Below are 17,193 nucleotides of genomic sequence, written 5' to 3' on the forward strand. Positions count from 1 at the left end.
ATATTTGACAGGGCTTCATGCATTATTGCTTTTTTGGAATATGTATATATAGCATCTTTTAAACAAAAGCAGTCTGCTTCTCGGTGATCAAATTTAAAATCTGTCATGAAAGTGAGAAGGATTCCAGATTAAATCACTAAAGATGGAAAAACCGGAGAAAATATGCACAGATTTATGGGGAGAAAACGCTGCTTAATCTCATTTATATAAATGCAAACCACACTCCAAAAATGCTAGCACACAGAAATGGACTATCACAGCACTCCTGTGTTAAAATTAATCTTCTTCAGAACAAAATTTTCAGCATTTAGCCATCCTTGAAGACCACAAAACTTGAAAGAACTCTGTACTTTTTCTCATGTTACTGCAATATATTCCTTTTATTTATTATTGTCTCAGAGGAAGAATGTTACAATGTAGTGTTTGAAGTAGCGTTTACTTGGCAGCAGAGGACAAAGGATGCATACAAATACAGGCAGAAAAACAACTTTATACATAACCTTATATCAGAACAAAAAATAAAAACCACCAAATTCACTACTGAGACCTTTTTTGCTTATGTAGGGGGGTATTTTTAAGGATTCTTTGCCTAGAGAATGATGTAGCTTGATAAAAGCAAAGTACTTTGCAGAGAACAGAATATAAAGCTATTTCCAATACTACTCATGAAGATAGGTCTGAGGTAGAAAGGTGGTCGTGGCTTTCCTCTTCTGTAAAATGTGGGTGTTTTTCTTCTCAGGATAACTACACTACTTTTTTTTAACAGATGAAGCATTTATAGGAGCCAGCATCTTCTCTTCCCACCTCAACAATTTTGCTCCACTCACTCAGGAGTAATACTTTGCATTTACATAGAGCTTTTCAGACACTAACTAAGCGAGCCCTACAACACCTTTGAGAGGTAAGTACTTACCATCCCCATTTTACAGATGGGAAAACAGAGGCAGAGTGGTTAAATAATTTGCCAAAGGGTTCAGAAAAAAACGGCACTGGAGCCAACACTAGAACGTCGTCAACGCTCTGCCCAAATCACTCCTTGAGCAGCAGCAGTCCGGGAGTGAATACTGTGGGTGCTTGGCACCACTTCATGACAACACTAGAAATTCCTGACCCTGCTGTTTTAATGTCCTCTAGCGTTTTTCAGTAGCAGTAGAGAATTTACAACTCTTCCAATACCATTTTGAGAGTATTTTTTTTCTTCAGTCATAATTAAGAACAACACAGTTTAGTTTCTCTCCACTATACATGAAATATATTGCATGCAGTTTTACCAATTAAAGGTATGTCCTGAAATTAAAGCAAGTGTCCATGCAGCATTGTAAACTCTGTGAAAGCATTAAAATCTCTTATGATAGTTTTAAAACTAGAGATCAGCTGATCAGTGACATAACTTTCCTGTAATTAACCCTACTTGAAGTACATAAATAAACAATTTCAAAGATAAAGATGAGTTGTAAGATTACAATGTCAAACGGTAATATCTAAGTGCACTGAAGTTCTGAAGAAAATGTTCCGTTGCTAATAGTATTGGAAAGGGCTTTCTAATTGTCTCTTCGCTTCCAAGAGGCAGACAAAAGACTGGTGGTGTGTTTAGATCATCAGAAGGGGATCTCACGGAAATGAGCTTTACTTTACAGACTGCAAATTCCAAAACTTGAAGCAAGTTTGGCACAGCACGGAACAGCAAAGCCTTGTCTCTGAACAAAGTTGGGAAAGATTACACTAACATAGACCTTACTAAAAACAACTTAAGCTATCATCTAAGTCCTCTTTTTAGCTATCTCCTGATCCAAAATAAAGTAAGGCTTAAAAAAATAATCCTCCAAATGGAGCGTGTTGGCTGGAAATAACTAAAAGTAAGTTAAAAATACCATCTCGGTGCATGAGGATGGTGATTATGACTTGAAATGAGAGTTTACCTTGTTTAATGGAGTTAAAATACTGTAGCTTGCACCCAGCAGCAACTTTTTGTTAACCAGTAACAATAACGCAGATTATGGGAACTTCATATGCCAAACCTGAAAACAATTCAAGGGTGATCTGAAATCTGCGTGGTCAGATGGTTAGCATATAAATAATCAGTACAGAATATTAAATGTGTGAGAATATAACTAAGGGTATTTTACAATGTAAAAGCAAAGAGCTGAAAGGAATGTATAAATGTAACATTTTGCTCCAAACTCCTTATGCATTTCTCTTTACGATTATCAAAAAGAACGTATATAAAGCCCCTGCCCCTTTTCCCGCGGCTGTATATTTATACAAATCAGTGACAAATACTCCACTGCTCATTAATTTACAGTTGCATAGAAAGGGAAGAAGAAGAAGGAAAAAAAAAAACCAACACTATAAAAACAACATCCTCGTCTTTGGGTATTCAGTGTTTTACTATTTCAAGTAGAACACGCAGTCAGAGCGAACAGCATGTTCCAGGGTCCCAGGCAGCCTTCTGATGAAGTGGAACTTGCAACTGGTGGTTTGTAGAGAAGGGCTGTACTGCACGTCAGGAAGCACTGGTTGATGTCCAAATGAACACTTCACATTGCCTGTGGTGATGAGAAATAACCACGTCAGTACCATTTTAACACGCACAGCAAGCTCTAAATGCTCTGGGCTTGGTTCAGTTAAGGACTCTGATGTCATCTTACAAAACCCCTGTATTTTAAAAATTTAGATGCATTGGCCCAAGACTCAGCAAATCACTGAGCCTTGTGTTAAGAGAAACCTGATTTTACTATACTACAGCGTTTAAAATTCTTGTTGAGTAAGGCCCAGGGGATGTTAGTCTACAGAGTGGTAAATGTAACTTATAGACATTAGACTTACTTACATTCTGCACCCATAGAAAAAAGTTTAGGCAAGCTACTCTCCTATCTGAAGCCTAAGTGGTAAAAATGGAGAATATACAGGGTCTGGATTTGGACTCGCCCCTTCAAATGCGATGCTTATTTCCAGGCTCCTCTTTCAGGATTCTATTCCTGAACAGACAAATGTGCCTTTTCTAATGGTTCTGGAAGGGTAGATTTGCAGTGAGACCATTTGGGAATCATCCTGTATCTAAAAAAAAAAAAAAATCAAGTGCTTTTTTCAGGAAAATTAGTATTATTCACTGATAGCACTGAAAGCTATCTCTGTGCCTGCTCAGAGGAAGGACTGCTGAAAAATGTTAGTTTAATTCACTAATTTAACTTAACCAAGAGGCTGAAACACAAAGTCTCAGTTAACTGAGTGCAGGGCATGACTCCTCCCATTCTCTTCAGAAATTCCCATTTGGGGGGGCAATCCTACTATCCCAGATATTGCAGTCCAAGAAAGTGTTTGCAGAGTGATATTTCTGAATTTTTAGATACTCATTTTGAGGAGGTCTGACATTGCAAACTCTGGACTAATGGACAAGGTGAAGCAGTTTGGGGGAGTAAATAGACTCTCTCCCTAACGCTTAATTCTTCTGAAGTCTCACACAGCACTTTGTGATAGTCTTTAAAACTTATTTAACAATGAAACTTTCAAAGAAATCTGCAATGACACAAGATTATGTCGTTCCTTATTTGTCATATGTGGGGTCTAATATCAAACTAAACCTATAGCAGGTTTTTCCTATTGCTATTACTTATAACAGAAATGTAACTGATCATTCATACCGGTTAGATTTTTTGAGAACAAGTATCTAAGTGCTAGATTGTTTTCCACATTTTTGTGAACTCTGAAAGTAGCCAAATTTCTGCTTTGGGTTTGTAAACTGGTTGCCCACTGGGAGAAAGCAGTTTAATCTAATGCCTAAGATGCTGTGTGGCTCTTGACCCCTGTGCCCTGGTGCCCATAGCTCCTGGAACTGAAGCGACAGGCACCAGGGCACAAGGACAGATGGATGTCTTTGCAAGAACCAGCTTTGGTCTTGCAGAGCTAATGCTGGCTTGAAACTAATGGGCCCTGATAGATTTGAGCTGATTCCATCTGGTCGGCATCCCAGAACTGCACACCATAGCGTCTTTGGTAATGCCTGAACTAGCAGGATTTTTCTATTAACTGGCATATTCCAGAATTTAGCCTTCCTGTTACATTGGTCTAGCTTCCAAATAGAGCTCTAGGGAAAAAAAACACAAACAAAAAACCAAACAAAAAACCCCAGAAAAAACAAGCAATTATGGCTTTAATGGAACTTTTCCACTTGCTTTACTTGGCTTCCAATATCTATGTAAGTATGTAAACATATCTCATACCTGTGGTCTGCCAGTGAAACTTGCTGTAAATAGAAAAAAAAAAAAGCAATTAGAAATTTACATGATTCTGCTTTTTAGCAGTTTAAAAACAAAGCCAGTGTCAGGAAAGTATGTACTACAGAAGAACAGAAAGACTCCTATCTTAAAAAAAAAAAACCAAAAACATTTAACTACAAGTGTGTTGTAACAGTCTATACATAACTTTCTTCACAAATTTACTTTTCTTGTAACAAATTTATAGCATTATGAATATATAGATGATATGAATCGTTCCTTTTTCACCACTTGTGACCATATAAATCTACCAGTGCTGTATTACAATACCAGCTGTTCAAAACGCTCTGTTCTGAAACTCGCTCGGATGCAAAGGCCAGAATTCTGCCCAATGTTGCACATCTGCCTAGTTCTGAGGACCAACCTCATAAACAAGGAAGGAAAAGAGGCATCCTATCCATTACCAAAGGCTCTGGGGACCAAAAAAAACCCCAAACATTAAGAGTAGTGTTGGCCTTACTCTGTGAATAACTTCTTCATAGGGGATATTTGAAGTAAGTAGAAATACTGATTTCAAGATTAATTATAACTTGAAACCCATAAAAAAAATATAGCAAATAAGACGACTGGCAGCAGTACGTCAATGACAAAGGGAAAAATCACATGAAATTTAGAACTGTGACTTCTTTTAATCTTAAATGCTCACAAACACTTCACAATATGGAAGTATGTGGGGCCACGGTATTCACTTGCATTCCTCTCCTGCCTGATTCTGCATATTATTGTTTTATGGATGTTAGATTTTTTTTTTTTCTATGTTTCCTGGTAGCACAGAGCAGACATCATTATCAAACTTGCCCTGACACAGGAATGCAAGAGTATTTCTGCAAATGTGCTGTTTAATTCATTTGGGCCAAATGTCCAGTAGCTGCTGTATTGCTTATATACCTGCAAGACAGGAATTTGCAAAACCAAGAATTGATACTTGACTTGCACCTTCTACTGATTTGTATACATAGATATCCTTGAGTTGTGCTGAGCAGCTCCATTAGCTGCTGACTTCAAGAAGAGATGCTCCTTAGAATCAGATCCTTAATTTGCAAACCGAGGGGCTCTGAACTATTGAACTCACTGAAAATCTCAAAGGACGGCTGAAACAAAACCTTTTTGCTAGATCCTAATATGCTTTCTCAAAATGTGCAAAGTGCATCTTCTGTGATGCAGTTCTTCACAGCCAAGCAATGTACGTTCAAGAGATAAAATGAGTATTTTAACAGGGTTCACTGAGTTTAGAATAGAATAGAATAGCGTTCAATCTTGATGCTTCCAAAAGGACCGGGCATAAACACCCTCTTCCTCTCACTTGTGCCTTTTAAAACTGACTGCCATTATTACATTTCATTTGAAAGAACTGTTGAAAGTTTAAGAATATTATCAAAGTTTTCACTACTGTTTTTCTAAGGCAAAAGAGCTGAAAGTGAAGATATATATGCACGCATGTATTTTAAAAAGTGAAAATACATGAATAACAAGGTGGCCACTTCACCTCCCCTGCCAAACCCAACAATCTGTATGAAATACTGCTGAAACCCGAGTGCGAGCTCTTCCCTCTTGTAAGTGCAGTGACAGTGACACTCTGGAAGGAACAGGATCAGTGGAAATGTATGTCAGCTGATCTAAGCCATGCATAGGAAACTAATTGGTTTCCCTTTTGATCTCTCTTTAATAGACACCGAATAAAATATAAACTTTCAATGCATTTAGGCATGGCAAGGTGTTATGTGCTGTGTTAACAGTTATTTCCTCTGGTCAATTAGTTTAATAACTAGTTCAATACTTAGTTCAGGCAGTCAGGATTGGGATATGGTCCCTCCTGTTGCCTAAGGCCTTTATTTCAAGTTTTATTAGAGAAACAGCATTCAGAATTTCTGAATCTACATTCACTTAAGTTCTACATAAGGTTTGTATCAGCAGCTAATGGGATTCCAGGTCTCTCTTCCGTTACGTGGGCACAACTGAAAATTCCATATGGAGCTTTTCCTATAGCAAGTCACTTCCAATTAAATCATCAGAACATTTATTGTTTACCTTCACAAACAGTGTCTATTGGGGAACCTTAACAGAATATGTAGCTTACATATTATGTGTATCTTGACAAGAAATCTTGGCAGAGATTTTTTTTCCCTAGTCAATACCACAAGAATTACTTTTTTCTTCAAAAGACAACCTCAAATTCAATACTATTCTCAGAGACATATTTTGTTACACTTACAGCAGCAAGCTGGAAATGTGCTGTTGATTTGCTCCATAACATCTGTTAGATCTGTGTTGGTATCATGAGGTGGAACTAACAAGTCATCTGCAGGTATGACAACAAAAAAGAGCAATGAATTTAGTAACAAGAGGAGGGGGGAAAAAAAAAAAAAAAAGAAAAGAAAAAAAAAGGACAACATTCTGAAAGGCATTCTCATCCAACCTTCTGGTTAAATACTCCTTTATATTTCAAGGGAAACCACTACCTGAAGCCTTTGTAACTTAATGTGCAGGAACTGACATTGATAATTGCCAGCCTTGGGAGAGGAGGTGAAAGTTACATTATTGATTTGCAGCAGAACTCATTTCTCTTTTATTAGAGCTTAACCATTGCACCCAAGATTTATCTAGAAGTTGTTGCCAAGAAGGAGCAGTATATAAGAATTTACAGTTAAAATAAATAAAGGGTTTACAAGTTGAGGGAATTATTCTCAGTAGCTGCTCAATTAAAATTCTGTTCCATTTTCAGATGATTTGTCATGTAACTTTCAGAGCAAATACACCATTTTCTGAAAAAAAACCCCATTTATCTTTTGGATGGTCTTTATTCAATACGCACCAGCAATTTCACTAGTGTTAAAATCATCCTTGCCATTTTTAAAAAAAGTTCTGCTTAAAATTAGCCAAGGGAATGGTTAGGGAATACAACTGGCTCTGTTCCTGGCCGTGTTATTAGACAGCAGCTCTTATAAATCTATAAATGCATTAATTCAGACTTGGAAAACGTTCCATGTTTTTCCAGACAAATTAAAGTAAAAACACATGTCAATGCTGAATGAAAACTTTCATTATGCAAGCGAATATTTTTCCTGTTTTCCACAGAAAAATAACTTTTAATCTATAACACAAAGAATTAAAAAAAAAAAAAAACCAAAACAGGGAGGAAAGTGCACTTGAAATAATTTGAGAAAAAAATCTTTTCTTTTTTCCCCTAATTTTGAGTGTTCAATGGTCTGTAGTTATTTCTGCTAATTCCCAGTAGAATTAATGAATTCTGATATTAGAGAATTTAAAATAATTTTTCAAAAGTTAAATCCTCTCATGTGCAGAGGCTGTACACTTAAACACTCAATAATTCCTAAAGATGTAAAGTCTTTGAGGAGCGGGGTCATCAAAAATACCAGGATAAGCAGAGGATACCAAGAATTTTTAAAGGAGCCATCAGGAAGTTTCGATTATGTGTTTTGGACATTTGTTCCTGTATCTGACGTGGGTGCATGCATGTGCTGTAGGACAAAGAGTTGTTGGCTCTTTCAGTCCAATGAAATCTGGTTCCCCCTTTCAGTGAGGATGGATTTGCCTAGCAAATTCACTTGCTTAAAATGTATGGGACCAAGGAGTCTACTGAGAGAAATCCATGACTCAGTCACATGGATTCTTGTGCTACCACAGCTGTTTTAAGTGTGGGGAAGCAACAGCTTCAGCTGCATTAAATCCTGTTCCCAGCAGCACCACAAAGATCAGTTCCTTTGTATTTCTAAATCTTTTCAGAAAGATGCCAACAAACCTATCCAGTAGCCACCTATAGACCCACACAGCACATTATCTGGCCAAAACACTTACCTGTCTGATGAAACTGTGAGCTTGTCTCTTGCTCGAGCGGGTACGCAAGGGCAGAGTGCTGGGGCGAAGCACAGGGGGAGGCGCCATTAACCCGGGAGTCTGACTCCGGCTACAATAAAGACAATAATACCCAAATTGAGATAAATTGAACCTACATAATTTAAGTGTGGGCTTGTGTGGATTCATCCCGCTCCTTTCCTTTATGTGCTCACTCTTGTTTTTTCTCCAAACTATTGAAAGTTGGCTTAGGTCTATACAAGTGTTTGGGGGGGGGGGGGAAAAAACCAACAACTTGTTAAAAGAAAATTTAGACTTAAGTGTAATTGTTACGAGACTCCAGTTGATGGTCTGGTTAAAAACAAGGTTCTGTTACGAGCACGCGCCGTAGAAACATAATGTTATGCACAACTCAAACAGTCTGCTGAGGCTCTCGGTCCAGCTATGCAGAAAGACTACACAATGGTATTATTGGGTTTGTATATATACGTATGGATATATACATACATATACACATAGACAGAGGACATTCAGCTAAGGTCCCTTAAGAAGCTGTACTAGGATGACTGATCATGCTTAGAAACAACTGTTCAATCACGAACAGTTTTGTAAGACTCCTTCACAATCAAGCCGAGTGAAGACACAAGATTCAAGAGAACTTTGTTAAATCTAAAACATGGTAGCTAGCTATCGCTCCTGCTGACGCTGCTTCTCAGCAGTGCGGTGGGCACGCAGAAAATTATGAGAAGGAACCTGTATACTTTGAAAACTGTGTTGTAGGCAAGCCTTTCTGGACTCTTAAATTCACCTGAAGAATCAAACACATAAATTCTATATTACATTTAGTTGTAACCATGTATGTGCTTGAGATTATGTATAAGTATACATATATGGACACGAAATAAGAAAAGACCATAAGATGACTTCATTATAACGACTCAGAAATATTGGAAGAGATTGTGTTCAGGCATTTTTTTTTTCCCCTTTTCCTTTTTTCTTGTAAGAAATCCTTTGAGGAAGAAAGTAGTAATAGAGTATTTGAGCTCCAGAAGTGACAGTTCTGAAAAAACAGAAGCACATGAAGCAGAACTTACATCTGAGGCAGTTACAGAATCTTAGCTGAAATATTTGCCCCTATCAATTGTCTTATTGATTGCAAATCATCAAATTACTTCCAAACAGCTTAGAGAGCAGATTATTTAAGTAAATCTGTCAAAAGCAGGTATAGAAGTAATAAAAAAATATCATTACTTTTAAGATCTTCTTGAAACTGCGACGGAACAAGTACCTAGAACAGCTATGACACTCAGTGCAAAGAGGTGATATATAGAATGGCAGTTAATTTGTGCACAAGTTTGCTCCTTGCAGCTCACAGCCTAAAGTGCAACATTCAGGCTTTTTCAGACAAATTCCACTTCAAAAAAAAAAAAAAAAAAAATCAGCAAAACTGAAGATTGTTGATTAATGAAAGATGCTTTTTCTTCCATAGACAGTGATGAGGAATAGAAGGAAATGTTTCCCTGAGCACTCAGCAAATCTTTTTTTCTCCTCCAAATCTCATCTCTCTTTCAGCATGACAATACCAAACTTCCAGCTTTGACTAAAAGAATAAATCAAGAAATATTGCTCTGCATATAGAAGACAAAGAAAAATGGAAATGTTTTCAAGCCAGCCAAGGATTTTACCATCAAGACATTCCTATGAACACTGAATGCCTATCAACTAGTTAAGTAACTTGCTATTCAGTATCAGGCTCCAACCCAGCTACAGGGTCTTCGTGAAACGAGTGTGGTGATTTTAAATAGGCCAAGCCTGGGGTAACTAATTCCAAGTAATTCTGTATAGCCAGGAACCTCTGTTGAAGAAGAGGTTAGAGCTATAAAGGTAAAAAGATGAAGCAAACTCTCCAAGGTTCTGTACTTCAGTACGGAACACCAAGGCTAATCCAGCAGCAGAACGGCTGCTTGCCCACCCCACAAACAAATGGACAGAGAGAATTTGAACCATCCAAAATGCAAACTTGCACCTGGACCGGCTCTCTGTCCCTCTTCAAGCAGTAACAGTGGACAAATGGTGCAGAGATGACTGAGGGTGACTGGGGAAGGAAGATCAGTGCTCGACTTGATACAAAACTGCAGTACAGCAACACGGAGGCTAGATCAAGGTTAGTGAGGCACTGTAAAGTCAAGACTAATTGGGATAGAAAGGAGATGCCTACAAACTTAAATGATGAGTTAGTGAAGGTTATTTAGTATCACTTGGAGTGCTATTGCAAATGACAAAAAACCCCTGCAGAGCACGAGGACTCTAACAGTGAATAAACTGAGAGCAAACAAAACATACTTGGAGTACTTTACATTGATGTAACACATATTGCTGCAGCAGCCAAAATGAAATATTGCAGTTGGATTAAAAAAACCAAACCAAAACAACAGCAAATACCCTTCTAAATCAGATGACGGTGTCTGATGACTTAATTTTCATTTAAATATACTGATAAGTTGCACTACATAGTTCCAGTGACTGCAATAAGAAGAAAAGCCAAAACAACCCCAAACCCTCTTCTTCCAAAATCAGGACAATACCATTAAGCAAATGAAAAGTGGGGTTTGGGGCAGAAAGGGAAGTGTTCTGGTAGTGGCATAAATGCCTTATAAGATACTGAAAATGCAAAATAATTGAGGCTATAGCTGCATGTATTTACAAGATAAGAACTGTAGAACATCGTGTTCTACTTGGCCCCAGTTGCACAACATCTAGAAAATCTGATCACTTCCATCATCAACCCCCTTCAGGCATCATGAAGGTCATGCTGCCTTATTCAAAACAACCCAGCAGACAACCCTTAAGCCACAAACCACAAGAAAATAGCCCTAGATGTTACTATATACCTGCTGCTTCTTCCTGAATAAATAAAAGCAGAGAGATCGAGCACACCTGTAGAGGGATGAGGGGGAAGTTTCCAACTGAAGTTTCTGGGAGTTTTCAAAATTCTTTTTATGCAAAATCAAATAAAGATACAAAGGGACAGACAAGTTCTTCTCCGCAAAACTCTGAAACTGAAGGACTTTTCTGTATTACATCAGTTTTTAAAGCATATCAAGGGAGATATTTATTTTAACCAATTTTGATCTACAATACCTTATTTCACTGTGCCTCCTGCTGGTGCCTTTCCCAAAGAATAGCCTGAAGTGTTCTGGTATTCTGTGGCTTAACAGATAGATAAAACATACTCATTCTTCCCTTGACTTCTATTGCTTTTGGTTTTAAAAAAAAAAAAAAAAAAAAAAACGGCCTCAAGAAAGGACGTCTAAGCGATAAAAAAAAAAAAAAAAAAAAAAAAAAACGCCGCCCCCCCCCCCACCTCTGAATCACAGAGAACCTCAGAAAGGCTAGTTCCCTTTCCACATCCATTACAGATGTTTCTTCTTGTTCCAGACTTATTCTCTCAGTTTCTTGTTATTCTGGACATATTCCCCCAGCCACAAAAGAAACAGTCTCCTCTTCTCTTTTGCTAAAACTCCTCTGCTTTCAATTGGAGAGGGAGCGGCAGTCCCTATTTACTCTGTCTTAGAGTCTGATCATATAGCCATTGACAGATGATTTTAGCTCCCATTAACTTCAATATCAAATCCAATATGAAAGCTCTATTCAGTAGCTTAGACAAGCAGAGAAAAATCCAAACAGACTTTAAATGCCCTTCAAAATAGGTCTTACTTCTACTTTCCACATGCAGTATCTGAAAGGGCTGAAGGAAGAAAGGTGAAAATGGATCCTTTATTTTTTTTCTCTATATAATTAACATGTTGTTATCAAAGCTGTCACAGGCCAGTTCTGTTTCACCTTCCTCTTCGGCACTATAATCAATCAGGCAGACAAAAATGACAACATCGTGTGACAGCCACCAATCCTCTGGGCTTGCTAAAATAAAAATAGTAAGGTAACCTCAGAATTATGACCTGAAGTAGGCAAGCGTGCAGTGAGGAGGCATGTGTATTGCTACAAAAGGTGCTCCCCAAAGAATGTCTTAGAATGCTCTCATCTAGATTAAATGGGAAAGTGTCTAAGTTTCATGAATTCTCTACCCAAATATCTGTATGTACTAGACTCGCTCCATAGCTTTTAGAGAAAGAAGTCCCAGTATTTTAGATTCAGTGGCAAGTTATTAACCCAAACCCAGTCAGCAGGCTGAGTGGAGAAGAGCAATGGAGGGACTTGCTGTTGACAGAAGAGAGAAACAGAGATGGTATGAAATGCCAGTCACAGCAAGGAAGTTGCTGTAAACCAGTTGTGTCCTTTAATACCAGTAATTATTATTACAGGAATTACAGAGTTGTTATATATTTTGACATCGGAACTTATAAGAATCTTCTGCCAAAATCATCCATCTCATTTATGAGAACAGGTATTCCTTATATCCACTAAAAAATAACTGTGAAAGCCAATAAAAGCAGAAGAAGCAGATCCTCAGCTGGCTTCTGACGAAGTCCTTCCTCAAGAGGTAAAGACTTTCATAGACTGTGAATGGCCCAGGGGACAGAAAAACAAACAAGCTGAAGAGTGGTCATTATTTCAGAAAGTTAAGGGGGCACTAATGGGCTTCAGTGCCACATCACAATTGTATTAATGTCACAATAAAGAAGTTCCAAAGAACATATACTAAATAGGAATTATTTACAATTTCTGAATCCCCTTCAAGGGGAGTAGCTTCAGCATCCTTGGAGACAGCCTGCAAAAAGTCTGCTTAGTGGCAGGTCAAAAAAACCCCACTAAATAAAGTAAGGATGCTTATAGAAAGGCATATTGAAAAGTCACAGATATATTATAAAAGCAATAATGCAGACCTTCTCATATAATTGACTTAGTGCCATCCTGTCTATTAAAAGACAGATGAGAAATAGAACAGCTTTGGGAATGGCACTTGGAATGATCAGAAGCACAGCATGACTTCCACGCTGTGGGGAGATTTCAGAGAAGAAGCAAAAGAGCAATAGTATATAGTTAACGAAATGTAAATGATCAGAAATATTGAGAAAAGTCAGTTCTTCTACCTTACCCTATAAGAAGCCACAAGCTGCAGAATGCCCAGAAAAATCCAAAGGCAGAGCCGATAACAAATTGCTGGCCCCCTCCCTTATCACAACATGTATACCCTAAAGGTCTTACTAAGACTACTACAAGGATACTGAAAAGATTACAAAACCATAAGAGTATCCACAGCTACATTAGAAAAAAGAAAGTTTTAAAGACTGAACATGTTCCTGCTTTAAGGACTCAGCTGAAAGTGACTGTGGGCTTGGCAGAACGTCTGTGTTTCTATTCTCCAACTGTTTCTTTGCAGATTTTAAACCCTTCTCTGAAACACCTAGTATTGGCCACAGTTCTCAAGATACTTCACGAATGATTGATAACAGTTGCGTCAGTTTTTATCTTCCCTGTTAAATATTTAAGTTACTCAAATACTGATTATAGATGCTAGAATGACATTAACAATAACAAAAATACTCTGTATTTTATAGGGGTAAGGAAGCCACTGGAACAGACGCATCTTATTGCTATTCAGCTAAAACTGCCTAGAAAAATGACAAAGCCAGTGAAACAAACAAAAAATTATCTTTATCACTGTGATGAGAGTATCTTCTACATAAGGAACCTATGCCATTTTGATACCTGGTCTATGCAGTGTGTTTCTTGGCTTAGCTAAATCCTCTGCTACGTACAGCCAGTCTCATGGAAAGCAGGAATCATTTGCTTTACTGGATCCTGACCCAAATGTAATGATTAGTTAGGAGGAAACATTCATACAAATTTCTCTTCATCATTCAAGCTTCCACACATGATACAGTGCAAACTAACATCTCCAACACCACCTTGTAGATGTTGCTGCTAGTATTTTTATAGTCTAGATGTGCATATGACTGCAAAAACAATCAACATTTCTTCCCCCAACAAAGAAACCCTACAAACTCTAGCTACTGACATTTGCTAAAAGGCTATTGCCTTCAGCATTACTTGTGTGCAGACCATTTTGCTGTAGCTTATTGGTCTAAATATGCTATTCAAGAGGAACAGGATTTTTAATGGGATGAATTGCTCCTTTGCATTTTGGATGTATCTTTGACCATCTGTCTTTGGCATGCAAAGAAAGGTTTCAGTGACTAAACATGACAAAAAATAAACAAATTATTTAAGGAAAGACTGGAAAACTGAAGTTGAATACAGAGCGTGACTGGCACCGCTACTTGGAATAGGGTATATATTTCCTTCCCCGTGCTTTTTAATTTATGAAAAACTATTGCACTTGTTTGTGTTATTCTCAATGTTTCATAAGTTACCATGATCACTCCAGCACTTGTAATCATCTTATGCTAATTTGACTTTCACCATGGTTTACGCTAGATGGTAGGAAAAAATATCTGTTCGTCCTAGAAATGACCAAGTGCAATAGACTGAGCTAGCGTGGTGAAAATATCTGCACTAAAATTCCAATGCCTTTGTTCCACCAAGAAATCCCATCATGCGGAAACAACACAGGGGAAAGACATCAGTGTACATCTACCTGCTCAAGCAGCTGCCGTAGCCGGTGAAGCTGAGACTCCAATTGTTTATTGTGATCCTCCAATATTTGCATCCTTGCTTCCAGGCGACCTTTGTGTTGCCGCAGGAGTTTAGCTTCAGCAATGAGCTCGGCATCTTCAGAAGCATGCTGAGGTGACACAACAGAGTCAGGAGGTGATGCAAGAGGGTTTATTCCTCTCCGAAGATGTTGCTCCTTTAGTTGCTCATATTCTATCTGCAAGTTCCTGGTATTTTGAAAAGAGGAGAAGAATGATGACTTAATCAAGCAAATTAAAATAAAAAACATCCTTAGATCAAATGACGTTATCATCACCTCCAACTACGGAATACAAGTAACGCCTTGGCTTGTGGTTTATGGGAAAAAACCCATAAACCAAGAAAGTAGAGGTGAAACTAAGGTGTTTTATCACAGACCCACCCTCTTCTACATAACAGTCAGGCTATGCTCAACATATGCCTTGATTTTTGTTTTGTTTTGTTCTTTTTCCTAAAGCTATGACTCCTAGATCTATCTCTTCTCATCCCCAACAACTATACAGAGTACGTGCATGGCTCAAACACCAATGAAGTGACAATTCAGACATCAGGTAGGATGATTATGAGACCTTTGCTCTTCCTCGAGGTCAGCAATGATGCGCTCCAACTCTCCTCGCTCTTCCTTTTCCACTGACTTGAGTATCTGAGCAGGACTCTGTGGCTGGCTCACAGGCGACTCTCCTCCCAGCGTCTGACAATACTGCTGGATAAGGGCATGCTCATCCTCTCTAGAGCAATAAAACAACACTTACAAAGTCAGAGCAGTAAAACATTTATTATGTGAGCAAACATCTTTGTCAAGCCGAGGGGTTTTGTTTGCTTATGAAAAAGGACTAAGAGAGCAAGAAATAAGCCTACAAGAATCTAGTATATCAGTGTCAGATGTGTGTTTCAGCAAATTTTATTAAAATTTTTATGAGTTGTTTATAAAAGTATAGCGCAAAAAACCATACAAACACACAATGCACAAAAAGATGATTGATCTGTAGTAGTGTAAAAGACCAGGTTAATGTATGTATAAAGAACAAATGCTGCTGGTGGTTTGAAAAGAAATAGCGAAAGCAAGAATCTGAGATAATATAAACCAAAAATGACTGATTTGAAATGCCTTAAAAATAAATAAAACCAAGCAAGCTATCTGATAATGTCTTTTTTTGACCACAAATAGGTGACATTTTTAATATTCTTCAGGAGATAATTTTGGTGTGCTCAATTTACCTAATAAAATTAGAGAGAAAAAATTCCCCACAAAATTCTTCAAGAAGTCAGAGAGTAAGGAATCAGCAAGTATCTAGCTAACACTGTGCACTGCACAAAGGGACTAACAGTGCTGCAAAAAGAATGCTGTAGGTTTTGAATTAGCATTGTATTTCCATTTTTTCCCCCATCTTGATACACACATGCAATACCTTGAAACTCTTCAAGGGTAGCAGATCTCCTCACAGATTCAGGGGTAGAAATAAACTAGAACACCGTCCTCCTCCTGACTGCCATAGAAATTACCTTCTGGTAAGGAGATATAGAAGTCCTGACACTTTCAATTACACTATAATGTCCAAATGAGCTTGCTTTTCTATAGGTGTTCTTTTCTTCCCCAGATGCTGGCTTTTCTCCAGAAGTGAAGTCAAATGGATAGAAAGTGAAGGATACACGTTCTAAAATCAGTTTGCCTGCTTGCTTGCTTGCTTACTCAAGGAGGATAAATCAGCAGCAGAAAAACATATACTATTCACATGTTTAAGAGAGAAATTGCTGCAGCAGTACGAATGCTGAAGAAAACCCTCAAATTCTCCTCTTTGCTTGACTGCAAAACAGAGACTGCATACCTTATGATACTGTGAAGTACTGTCCCTACAAACTTTATTCTAAAGATCTTCTATAGTTAAAGCATCATCAACAAAGGAAAGAAAAACACGAGCGGTATATATACACAAGTATTCAGATTTCATTTAGAAAAAAAAGACTTCTTCGTACTAAAAATATTTCTTGTGCTGACCTTTTCTGTACAATTTTTGGAAAGAAGTAGCTATGAATTCTGCTATTAATGGATCGTGGTTTGACATAATGGAAAGTATCCTCAAGGGCTGCCTTTGAAAGTACATACAAACAATGGGAAGTTCATTATATTTATTTTCCAAGTAAAAGTGTAATGGAGCTTTTCGAGAAGCTTTTAAAAATTTCCTGTCAGTCAATTTAACATCTTTCATCACAAAAGATCCAAATGTACAGTCTCATTTGGATAAATAATAAAGCCAGTTATTTAGAAATGTATATCCTGGAAGAAACAGAAGTTATTTCTGTGGTGACAAATAATCCATAAACAAATGCATGTACAAGTAAAACACGTCAGGTGTTCTACAGGCCATGCACATGGATTGGGGTTTTTCTCGGAAATAAATTCAAGCTCTTGGGGTAAAGGGAGTAAACGCGTGTGACAGGAACAAATGAGAGTTGCAAACAAGCTGTTTGTGTAATGGAAGACATTATTTTA

General features: G+C 37.8%; 1 protein-coding gene across 1 annotated transcript in view; it reads right to left on the bottom strand.

Annotated features, from left to right (window-relative positions):
- Window positions 1-400: 400 nt before the first annotated feature.
- The window catches only part of UTRN (utrophin), a 387,328-nt gene continuing 370,535 nt past the window's right edge, over window positions 401-17,193 (bottom strand). The window contains 6 exon segments of the mRNA XM_009646963.2: window positions 401-2,546; window positions 4,221-4,243; window positions 6,487-6,573; window positions 8,091-8,199; window positions 14,647-14,890; window positions 15,272-15,430. Of these exon segments, the coding sequence (XP_009645258.1) occupies window positions 2,538-2,546; window positions 4,221-4,243; window positions 6,487-6,573; window positions 8,091-8,199; window positions 14,647-14,890; window positions 15,272-15,430 (631 nt within the window). The 3' untranslated portion in view covers window positions 401-2,537.

Source organism: Egretta garzetta, unplaced genomic scaffold, assembly GCF_000687185.1.
Source record: "Egretta garzetta isolate BGI_Z169 unplaced genomic scaffold, ASM68718v1 scaffold139, whole genome shotgun sequence".
NCBI lineage: Eukaryota > Metazoa > Chordata > Aves > Pelecaniformes > Ardeidae > Egretta > Egretta garzetta.